Source organism: Rhinopithecus roxellana, chromosome 13 (assembly GCF_007565055.1).
Source record: "Rhinopithecus roxellana isolate Shanxi Qingling chromosome 13, ASM756505v1, whole genome shotgun sequence".
Lineage (NCBI taxonomy): Eukaryota > Metazoa > Chordata > Mammalia > Primates > Cercopithecidae > Rhinopithecus > Rhinopithecus roxellana.
Genome location: NC_044561.1, coordinates 110,181,884 through 110,194,485, shown reverse-complemented (window position 1 = coordinate 110,194,485; position 12,602 = coordinate 110,181,884). Strand labels below are relative to the sequence as shown.

General features: G+C 40.6%; 1 protein-coding gene across 1 annotated transcript in view; it reads right to left on the bottom strand.

Moving 5' to 3' along the window:
* Positions 1-12,602, bottom strand: part of CTNNBL1 (catenin beta like 1) — a 179,201-nt gene that overhangs the window by 97,202 nt on the left and 69,397 nt on the right. The window contains exons 6-7 of the mRNA XM_010355334.2: positions 10,726-10,819; positions 7,958-8,049 (exon numbers count right to left, since the gene is read on the bottom strand). Coding sequence (XP_010353636.1) covers positions 7,958-8,049; positions 10,726-10,819 — 186 coding nt within the window. The remainder of the gene's footprint in view (positions 1-7,957; positions 8,050-10,725; positions 10,820-12,602) is intronic.

Sequence of the window (12,602 nt, the reverse complement as noted above, 5' to 3'; positions counted from 1 at the left end):
CTTTGCAAGGGCCATGCATGGTTCTTGTTTAAAACAAGATACTTAACTGAAAGAAGCCAAAAGACAGTAGGTCATTAGAGCCATGGCCTTTCTGTGGATCTAATGCCTCTTGTCCTTTATTCAATTTTGTAAGCTCCTATTTTCAAGTTGGAGGCAGTTTTTATCCCTTTCAATAAATACTTATTAGGCACCTGCTATAGGGAAGACAGAATTAAGCAAGAGAACAAACAGGGGTGACTTAGATCTGAACCCTGTCCACTGTTGTGGCATTTAAAAACCTTACATTGAATTAAAATTAATTCTGTAGAAATGTCAAATTTCAAAAAAGAAAAAAAACACACGGATCTGGCATTAGACACACCTAAGGCTGACTCATGAGCACGCCACTGCCTATGTGAACAAGTCTGCAGTGCTCCAACTATGTGCTGTGGCAACTGGGGTGCCACACTGAACTCACCACAGGGTATTTTAAAATTTCATGGAGAACACAGTGAAATGTGACATCTGTTGGGCACTGCATTAACTAGAAGCTCAAGGTACATTTCTTCTGGTGACATCATATCTTTATGGAGCTATGTTTGGATAGCTGCTCTGACAAAAATAACTGTGAAAATGGATGTGAAATCAGAATGACGGCGGTGGTGTTCAATCTGATCCTAAAGTTGGAGGATTTGAGCAGTACCCAAAAGGCACACATACCATTAGGAAGTAACTATGGTATTTAAAAATGAAATAAAAATATTTTTTCTTTCAATTTGTGTGTATTATCTTCTCAGATGGCTAACAAATTGTAAGGACATAAATACATATTAAATGGTTTGGACATAACTACTTAATAAACGAGACTATTAGGTACTTTTTGGCATAGCGGTGCTGTAAAAACAAAATTACTGAGACACTAAGAACACCGTAAATTGACAATGGGAATCCATGACCCAAGGAACGTTCTTGATCTCAGTTTCCTCATCTGTAAAATGAAAATAAAAAATAGCACTTTTTAAATTAAGGGCACTGACATGAAAAAAAGAAAGAAGAAATAGAAAAAAAAAAAAAACCCACTTATTTGGAGAGTTACTATGAGAATTTAAAAACATAATATGAAAGTACCTAACACACAGTAGGTACCACAAGTTTTTCTGACAATTATAACCAGAAATATCTGCATTAGAATCTCAGCTCTAACAGTTACCAGCTTTGTGACTGGCCAAATTAATATCTTCCTCATGAAGTGGCTGTACTAAGGGAACTGGTATATACGTAACAGGCACTGACCAGCTGAGTTTCTTGCTATTGAGAATTCCTGGTTCCGCAGAAAATCTCCACCTTCTGCTGTAAGACACTACTAAGAGCTTCCAATCTACCCAAAGTAAGTTTTTAAAAACCAGACTGATAACTTCATCATTTTTTAATTAAAACGTAAGTTCTGATTGAGAAACTGGCATGAAGGAAGAATCTAATCAGGAAACCAAAATGATGAGGCCCAATAACTCCCCAACTCTGAGCTCTGCAATGCTTCAGAACCTAAAAGCAGTACCAGCTGGGAAGCAGCTTGGCGAGAGGAGGTGGCTTCAGAGATGCCAAGGCCCAGTGCTCACAGGCTCTCCCACGTGGTTCCCATGTGGTTTGAGCAACACCATTTCCTCTCTCTGGGATTCTTTCTTTATCTGTAAACTGGGGATAGCTGCACCCTCTTGGCAGGGTTGTGAGGATTAGAAATAATGTATGTGGCCAGGCCCAGTGGCTCACACCTGTAATCCCAGCACTTTGGGAAGCTGAGGTGGGAGGATCACTTGAGCCCAGGAGTTCAAGACCAGCCTGGGCAACATAGTGAGACCCCATCTCTAAAAAAAAATACAAACATTAGACAGGTGTGGTGGTGTGTACCTGAAGTTCCAGCTACTTGGGAGGCTGAGGTTGGAAAATCACTTGGGCCTGGTAGGTAGAGGCTGCAGTGAGCAGTGATGGTACCAATGCACTCCAGCCTGGCCAACAGTGTGAGACCCTGCCTAAAAAAAAAAAAGAGAGAGAGAGAGAGACAGAAAGAAAGGAAAAGAAGAAAAAGAAAGGAAGGAAAGAAGGTTCTAGAAAAACACTTTAGCATGTAGTGCACAGTCAATACATGAAACTCATATCAGATGGTGAAAACTTAGTGATGATGATGATGATGATGATGACAACCAGATGTTTTAATCTGGTAGAAAAGAAATAGAAGAAATTAGGCCAGGTGGGAATAAAGGAAAGTAATCTTTCCTGTCTAGCCAAAGACAAAACTTACAAAGGATATTTTATTTCTGTTTAAATCTCAACCAGAGATTGCACAATACCAAACTGCCAAATTTCAAAGACATTTAATCAAAATCAGGAGAAAGGAGATTTTACTTAGCAGGTATAGTCTCTTGGATTTTGCAAAGTTAATCAGCGGGACTTGGAACTTGCAGGGTTCTCTTCCATCCAGGAGCCTGGCTCTCTTAAATCTTTCAGCTGTCAGAGTAATTATAGAGTCATGCATAGGTTTGTACTCAGCATGTACTAGCCTTGAATAAAATTAAACTTCACCTTTTTGGGAGCTGCTGCTTTTCTGGAAAGTACAAAACAATTATGCTACCACCCACAGCCAGAAGCTGCAGGTTATAACTGTAGCTCACCTCTGGTACCTGGAACACATGGGGCAGGTTCAGACATATCTACAGCACCGTACAATTGTCAAAGCAGATTGTGCCCTACAAAATCCCAACCTCTGGTCATACAGGCTAAGAACTTTAGCATCAACCAGTTGTACATAAAATACAACTTAACTGAATGCTGCAACTGTTTCTGAAGCATTGGTTTAACTGGGTAACAAGAGGTAATCTTAATTTTGTTTCTTTAGAAAAGAAAAATAACACTTGGTTTTGCTGTTATTTTCAATAGTATGTAATATGCTAATAAGCTTGTATTCCCCATTAAAAACATTAATTGTGATGCAGCATCTCTCACACTACTGTTATCTACTTATCTGTTAATCCATTTAATGCAATCATCTGCAGTGGTTTTTATCCTCATTAGAATAAATTAGTGAGGTTTGATTTGTTGGATGAAGAGATCCATGAATATCTCTATATACTGCTAGGTTACCAGTACAAAAGGAGAAATCCAACACTACAATGCTGTCACCAATGTGTCCCTCACTTAAGAATTACTCAAGGATTACTGAATAAATATGGGATGATCAGTCAAATTGCAAGGTTTTATCAAGTAATCTAGACATAAGTACTCTAGGACCTTGGTTCTCAGACTTTAGCTTACATCAGAATCACTTTGAGGGCTTATTAAAACACAGACTGGCCCAGGTGCGGTGGCTCACACCTGTAATCCCAGCACTTTGGGAGGCCAAGGAGGGTGGATCAAGAGGTCAGGAGATCAAGACCATCCTGGCTAACATGGTGAAACTCCATCTCTACTAAAAATACAAAAAGATAGCTGGGTGTGGTGGCAGGCGCCTCTAGTCCCAGCTACTCAGGTGGCTGAGGCAGGAGAATGGCGTGAACCTGGGAGGCGGAACTTGCAGTGACCCAAGATTGCACTGCTGCACTCCAGCCTGGGCGACAGAGCGAGACTCCGTCTCAAACAACAACAACAACAACAAAAACACAGACTACCAGGCTCTACTCCAACTTTGCAGATTCAGTGGGTCTGGGTGGACCCAAGAATTTGCATTTCTAACAAGGTGCTAGGTGATGCTGATGCTCCTGGTTGGGAAACACAGTTCGAGAACAGCTGGGAGGAGATACAGATATGACATAGACACAGTCCTTGTAATTATAAAATTTAGAGATATTTGGAGAAAGAAAATCAGCACACATAAGAATATTCAAGTTGGCCAGGTGATGGATTCATCTCCACTTTACAGATGGAGAGAAGATGCTCCAAGAGCATCACACAGTTGCGGGTAGATGCTAGAACCCAGATAGGCTAACTCTCACAAGAGAACCCATTGGAAAAAGATGAAGGGGTTGATTTTTTTATAAAAGAAAGTGGGCAGTACAGACTGGAGGCGAAGTACTATGGAAAGGGGCATAAAGAAAATTCTGGAGGCTTGGGTCTTAATCCTAGTTCTATCTCTAACTAGCTACAGGGGTTTGGGCAAGGCACTTAATATCGACAGGTCTCAATTTTAAATTTTTTATCTACAGTAGAACTTACAGATTTCCTTTTAGTTCTAAAAGTGAAGATTAGGGATTTAAGCTGTTTCATGAAGGGTGTGTAAAATTTAGAAATACGAATGGAAGAGAGGAGCCAGTCATTCCTGATAGAGTCAGAAGCAGGAACAAAGCCAGACACAGAGCTCAAGATAATTTTGACCTTTGCAGAGCAGGGGATAGATTTAAAAAAAAAAAAAAAAAGGTATCTAAAAGGTAACAAAGGCCAATGTTTCAAAACTGAAAAATGAAAAGGTCAAACTGGGTCAGGGTAAGAGGCAGAGAAGGTGGGATCTGATGTAGAAGGCACAGCATCACTCCAGGTAAGTTTCTGAATGGGGAATGGCATAGTGAAAATGGAGTTTTAAATTTGTCTCCAGAGTAAAATCGTTAACAAGAAGGTCCACATTTCCAGAGACAAGTGGATCTTAGTGAGAGTTGTACATTAGAATCACATGTGTTTGAAACATTTCTAAAATATACCAAAGACAGAGACTAAGATAGTAGGTCTAGGGTACAGTGTGGGAATCTATTTTTTCAGTTCCACTGGTGATCTTAATACAAACCCCCAGCTGAAGCCCACTGCTATAACATCTTTACAATTTAAAAGCATTCTCATATTTGATTTCACAATAACCTTGTGAGATTGGAAGGGCAGGGAGTATGATCCCCGTTTTTCAAAGGAGAAAACAGGCCAGAAAAGTTAAGAGGCTGTTACCCACAGTTACACAGCTAATAAGTGAAAGTCAGGATCTGGGTCCAGGACTCACTAAGAGTCACCATGATGTTGAAGAGAGTGAAGATTATAACAAGTACTTCCCTCGATTATGAGAAATAAGAGCAAGGCATTGCTGTGAAGGACATACCCTCTTGCTGGCCTCACTCTTAAGCAGGATTTATTTCATTAACTAATTAATGAAAGGATTAATTAAGCCTGGGCAGTACAGTTTTCTTCTAAAAGCACTTGCTTACCAGTAAAAAACCCAAATAGCATTTTGATGTTTAAATATCCCTAAAAGCTTGAAAACTGTTTCAGAGACAGCAACATGGTTGTTTATGCCCTGAGGATCACACCAATGCAGTGCCTATGTGGCAAGAGTCAATAGTTTGCTAAACTATCAAATGGGCCCCTTCATTATGATCATAAGGGTAATGGCATCCAAGTCACACACTCAAAAGTCAATTTCCCTTCCAATGTTACCAATTAAAAAAAAAAAAGACTCTGGGAAGTTTCAACAACTGTCAAAAGGCAGAAGGTCTGACATTGTAGTTTAATGAAGATCTTTGAATGAGTATTAAGTCTCAAGTAACTTGGAAAAATCTGTCCTGACATAACAGAGACAAAAAAAAAAAAAAAGGATTGAATTATTTTGTATATTTTAAGGTTGCGTCCCTAACCTGTGGTTACTCCCCCAACAACTCAGGTCCCTGACATCTACGCCACCCCCTTAAAACTCAGTGCTCTACTTTCCTCTCTTCCACTTGTTGCTCCCAAAACATCTCAAGGTTTTGGAGGATAAAAACGTGTTGAATACTGAGGAAAGAAGAAACTGAGTTTAGAGAGATGTAAAGGAAATTAAATGAGAAACAAGTCTATTTCTAAAACCAAAGGATATTTAGACTCAAGAGAGGAAGTCAAAAGGAAGTTGCAAATGACAATGCACGAATTAACTACTTGCTGGATGCAAGACTCAAAGGCAAGAGGGATGGGGGTTGAAGGGAGTTAGAGTTTACTGACCTCTGCTAGGCAAATGTGCCCATACCCACTAATGGTAGCAGCTGGGCTAGCTGAGCATCCTTGAGCCAATATGTTATGTAAATCAAGATTACAGATTTAATGGGAACAAATGGTTGAATAAACACAATTGGAAAAGACTAGAGTGTCAAAAATGGAGAAAACCAAGGAGCATATGATATCTTAGGCAGAACCTTCTCCTTTAGCCCTGCCAAGACAGTGCAGGACAAATCTGACCTGATACAGCCCAGACTTTCTGGATGTTTATGACACTCTGAAGCAGAGCAAAGCCATTAATTAGAGCATGACTTTAGCTACAAACAAGTGCCTCCTTCTCACCAAAAAGTTGGGATTCTTGCCTGCCTGAGGACCATTTCAGTAGCATATAAGCAGTTCCAAACTGCCTCCCATCACACCTTTGGTTAAAACTGTTCTGAGAGGAGCTCCTGCCTCTTCTTTCCCCCATTTACTCTATTAGACAGTACTAACTGTTAAAAAGACAATCACAAGGACTAAGCTAAGAAGGAAAGATAATGAACAATCCAATAGAAATATGGACAAAGAATATAAATATGAAGCTAAAAGACATGAATACAAATGGCTAATCAACAACAAGAAGCCAACACACTTCACTTGATTTTAAAATTACAAATTAAAATAATACCAGTTTTCACCATCAGATTAGCTAGAAGCAGAGGGAAACAGATAACTCTCAATCAGTGGGGCAGCTGATCTATCAGTGGGATGTGATAAATCAGTGGGAATAATTTTGCAATACTACAAAAAATGTTAATGTGCATAGCCTTTGGCCTATCAATTCTACTTCTATGAATTTATTATACAGATAAACTGAGACAAATGTGTACTTTAAAAAGTTTGTATATACAGTAGTCCCCCCCTTATCTGTGGGGGATAGGATCCAAGGCCCCCAATGGATACCTGAAACTACAGATAAATTCTATATTTACTATGTTTTTTCCTATATATGTACCTATAATAAAGTTTAATTTATAGGCCAGGCACGGTGTTTCACACCCGTAATCCCAGCACTCTGGGAGACCGAGGCGGGTGGATCACTTGAGATCAGAAGTTTGAGACCAGCCTGGCCAACATGGTGAAACCCCATCTCTACTAAAAATACAAAAATCAGCCAGGCGTGGTGATGCACACCTATAATCCCAGCTACTTGGGAGGCTGAGGCAGGGAAATCACCTTAACCCAGGAGGCAGAGGTTGCAGTGAGCTGAGATCACGCCACTGCACTCCACCCTGGGCAACAGAGTGAGTGAGACTTAGTTTCAAAAAAAAAAAAAGTTTAATTTATAAATTAGGCACAGTAAGAGATTAACAACAATAATAAAATAGAACTATTGTAATAACATACTGTAATAAAAGTTTTGTGAATGTGGTCTCTCTCTCTCAAAATACCTTTTAGTATATACTATACTTACCTGTTTTCAGACCATGGCTAACTGTGAGTAACTAAAACGTGGAACATAAAACCACAGATAAGAGGGGACTACTGTATTCACAGCTGCACTGTTGATAACAGTACAAACTTACCAGTGGGAATGATGAGATTAATTTTGGTACATCTGTGTGGTGGAATACTAACTAGGCAACAATTAGTTCAGTGAGAAAATCAACTTGCATAAGAAAATATTATATAATTCTGTTTGTGAAACACACACTCTCCTACATACACAGAAAATTTCTGGGACAATGGATATGATATTATTAACAGTGACTGCCTCTGGGAAGTGGAACTACAAGGGATCAGCAGAGGGGATCTTTTCAGTTTTATACCTTCTGTATCACATGGATTTGCATTTATAACATGTTTGTATTTTCAGAGGTACTAAGACTATTTTTAAAGCCTCTTGTTTTAAAACAAACAAAAATGGAGAAGAAAGAAGCAAGAGGTACCAGAAGCTTCCCAAACTAGATCATATGGCCCAGCATAACAGTCTATGCCAATAACCCAGCATCAATCACGCCCAGAGCAAAGATAGGTGTGAGCTGCAGTTCCCCACAGCCAAACTCACCTTCAGCCTCTTCAACAGCCACTGTAGAAGACCCTGCTGGGCACCCTCTGTACACATCTCAGGCCGGAACTCAGCCATGTTTTCCACAATAGCTGAAGGGAGACAGACACCAGTCATTTGGGAGGACAACTTTGTTTCTGTCTGCAACAAGCTTGCTTCCCATGACAGGCATGTTATTCCTCTCCCCACTTCCCTGCATTCCTCCCAGCCAGATGCTGGGTTGTCATTTTCAGATTAACCAGGGAGTTGCTGTGGTTTTCTTCTTCCAGTTATGCTATAAGTAAAACTCATAACTGAAAATGGTGGAACTCACAAAAGGGCTAAGTGATAGATTTTCTATGCTAATAGGGAACACTAGAGCAGAACACACAAAAGGGTGGATATCTGCCTAAGAAGTTCCACCCAGTCCTGAATGAGTCCCAGAAACCCATAACCAAAGAGACAGGGAGCTAGGCAAAAGCCTTAGGGAAAAATCAGGGGTTGGTGAACTCCGAGTCTCTTCCTTCCCTGATTCATCCATTTGCAGTTCTACTTCCCTGCATCAGGTGGAAGCAAGAATACTGCAAAGCAGGCAAGTATGGTCTTTTTAATTGAACAAAATAACATGCACAGAGGGGAAAGGTCATGCTGGCAGAGGTAACTCCCAGGTACTAGGAAGCAAATATATATGGTCCTGCTATCTCCTACAATAGCCAAAGTGTTGCTTAATAGAAAAATTAAAAATTAGGAGGAAAAAAAAGTTATTGCATGACTATGATACTAAAAAGGAGAACTTTTTTTTTAATCACCTGGAGTCCTTAATATCAAACGGTTTCATTTCTTTCAGCCCCTCTTCCACTCCATATCCTGGAATATGTTACTATCATGAAACAACTATACTTCTGTGTTCCCTACGCACAATACCCAGAACACACTGGGTGTGAATTTTGAAGAAGAAAGGGCTGAAGAAATCACCACACCTCCTATCTTCTTTCTCACTCCTTTGCCCACATCAGCCTCCACAGTGGCAAGTTAAAGGATGACCAGGCAGGGGAAGCACGAAGCTGTGGGAGCAGAGGAGCAATGAAACCCTGAGAGATGAAGAGCACTACGACACCCTGAATTACTTTCTGCCATTTCCTACAAAAATCAACTCATTCGTTTTAATCTTCCATGCCTTTATCCTATTCTTCTGCTTCTATTTTAGATGGTTTCCTATTGTTCACTTGAACAAAATCCAAGCTTCCTGCCATGGTTTACAAGGTCTTCCATTATCTGGACAAACTTACTCCTCCAGTTCCATCTCCCACCTCTGACTGTCACAGGCCATTTCCAGTCTTTCCTCAAATCCCAGCCCCATTCATGACTTTGCAAATGATACTCCCCTGCCTGAGGGCCCTTCTCCCACTCCTCCACCTGTCAAAATGCACCTGTCTTCATATTCAGCCACAGTCACGCACAGGAGCTAGCTGCTCCTATCCAGCAATTTGGAGGCTCTTCTTCATTCCCACAGTGCTTCATTCCCACATCACAGTACTGACTCCTATGATACCATCTGTCACCCAGCATTGTCTTTCCTTTCTTTTCAAGACTCACCTATCTGTCTGCCCTGTCAGGAGCAGAACCATGCCTACTTTACCATAATCTACCCTAGGACCTAGCACAGTGCCTGACAAACACCAGGCACTCAATAAGCGAGAGAGAGGGAAGAATCTCTTGAACTGTTAGTAGCTGGCCAAGCTGCAAAAAGATCTCTGTAGACTGGCAGGCTGGTACTTTTTATTAACAGACAGTCAGTAGTCAGTTAACAGACTTTTGATACCGCAAAATTCAGCATTCTGCTAACAAATGGCAATGCCAAATTCTGGCTCTAGACTATAGCCAACCCAGATTACAGAGTGTTGTGATCCTCCTCTTACCCCCAGGTGCCCATCTTTCCCCTTCTTTATGATAATCCTCAAGGAAAAGAGTCCAGAACTACAATAGAAATACGTGGTACACAAAGGAGCTAAAACTAAAAATCTAATCTCATCAAATTTTCTGCTTCCACTGGGCCTCGTTCATTTCTCAAGCTCTGCTTACAGATATGTCATCTCTGGTTTTATAAGACAGTGACCAGTAATAAAGAGGGCTACCCCCAAAACACAATTTTAAATAGGATATTGGTTCAACAACTTTACAAAAGGAAAGACTGGGGAGATTTAAGGAGGAGAAGAGGAGAAATACTACAGAGGAATCATTTTAAATGAAAATCTGATGTAGGGACAGTCAAGTAGTAGCAATATTTCAACTCACAGTTTACATGGTAGTCTATACCTACTATACCTAAGAAGAGAAAGAAACACTAACTCTTTTTCAAATAAAATGTCCTACAAAGGTACAGAGTGGTCCAAAAGTTTGCAGTTCCATTGAAGGAAAGTGATAAGAAAAACCAACTTAAAATGATTTAAAGTGTTTAAATATACACATTCCAAAGGAAACAAAATCAACCAGCATAGACTTCATCCTAACTTTTGGAGGCAAAGGCCTGCTAACCAGAGCCAGCAGTTTCTGACTAGGAAGGTTACCTACTTCGTGGATTTCTGCTTTTATTACCCACAAGCCAAACAAAAGCTGCAGTTATATGAAATTTACACAAAGGTCTTCACTTCTGAGAAGGCAGTTTGGGAGCAGAAGGAAGGAAAACACTCCTGCTATTGACTCTATTATGAAGAAGGAAGGGAAATGAGCACAAAGTCCCAAAACAAACACAAAGCAACTCAGGCAATGGCAAGCACCCTTCCTCTCACCCAGAGTGTTGTGGACGCCATCTGCCTCCTCTTTCACAGACTCATCCAGGCGCTCCAGATTCTGTACCAGCAGTGCTACCACCTGCCCATCCACCTGCAAGAACAGCGAAGCAAAAGGAGAGAGGGATGTTACAAAATGGTCCCCAAAATGTTCCCGTTCCCATACTTACTTCTCCACTATTTGAATGAACAAAGTAAGTAAAAAAGCGGCAATCTATGGTTTACAAGGTGCTCTTCCATCCCATTATCTCTTTTAAGTCTTAAAGTGACCCTGAGGTAAGTAAAAGGCAGGCATCATTCTCTCTAACTTCAGATGAGTCAACTGGAGCTCAAGGAGACAAAGTAAAATTCAAGGTTAAAAGGCTGGTGAGTGACAGTGTTAGCACTTGAACACAGACCATCTGAAACCAAGCCCTGTGCTCTTTCTCCTTCTCTGTGGTACTCAGACAACTCACGAGAATGCCATCTTAAGTCAGGTCAGCAGTTCATTCAAGCCAAAACACATTTCTAGGCCAATGCACCAAAAGATGTTTCGCTGGAATGTTCACCAGTCACATTTTATGTTGACCTCAAAACATTCCTGTTTCCTTGCTAAGCTTTTATGAAACTACTACTTATAAAGAATTTATAGTTCCCTCTTAAAAGGAATAATCAACACAATAAAATATCTTCTATTTGTATGGGATGCACAGAAAGCTACTGCATTTCCCTTAATGGAGTCAGACATGTTGAGACAGATAAGAAACTTTCAGTAGCCACACCATACAGCTGATGTTCAAGACCTTAGTGACTCAGCCAAGACCACACAGCTATGCAGCAGTGGAGGCAAAGGCAAAAACCAGGCTTCCTTCTCCTTAGGTGAAATGATGCTTTTACTACTTCATGTACCTCCTGTGCACAATCTGTGTCCTAGGGAGACTGCCCTTAGGTAGCCCTGAGGCACACCAAGGAAGATAACTAAGGAAACACCTAGTTTTCTGTCATTGAGAAGGGATGATCCATCTGGTAACGGATTCTTAAGCACAGCCAATAAGTAAAGCCACATCTGAAGACACGGTCTGCTGCATATTTTTGTCATCCTCCCTCTCAGTGTTTTGGTTTCCTCACTTATGAAATGGGGATAAGTTCTAAAGAGTAAATGAAAATATGTGACAGGCCTTACCCTAGGTCTAGTCCATGGCAGCTGCTCAAAGAATCAAGTAGAAGGTTTGAATCTAGCCCTTTGCCCTGTTGATAACTGATTATTCACTGTTCCTCTCTTCCACTGGCTAAGAAAAAGCCAAGTTCCTGAAAGACAGGCACCTTGCTTCATTCATCTTTCTATATCCTAAGTCTACTACAATGCTATATACAGCAGATACTCAGTAAATCTTGCTAAATTTAAATAAACTGATGGAACACATAGTTTGTGCACTGTAATTGCTCCATTTATCCTCATGTAATTCTCACATCTTTCACAGGCGAGAAAGTAAAGGCTCTGAGAGGTTAATTAGTCTGATTGAAGTCACAAAGCTGGTGGCGGAAGTACCCAACTCCAACTCTACTTTTTCCCATAATCCCCCATTATTTCAATGAGGGGAGAGAATGAGGGAGAAAAAAGAAGGAAACGATCTCATCCAACCAAATACTTCCAGAGCCCTTGCATGTAAAGTATTCTATAGACACAATTCAAACCGAGCTTGAGGAGGCAAGCAATGGCAGGCGGCATAGATCTTGAAACATGGACTCTTTACTCTGTCTGGGTGAGATGTAAGGGAAATATGTGGACAAAGGAAACGTGAAATTATTGACTAATTTGTGATACCTGAATCACAAATGAATTAGATTTTTCTAGGCTCTCCTTTATGCCCTGGTGTGAGGAACAAGGAGGGGATACT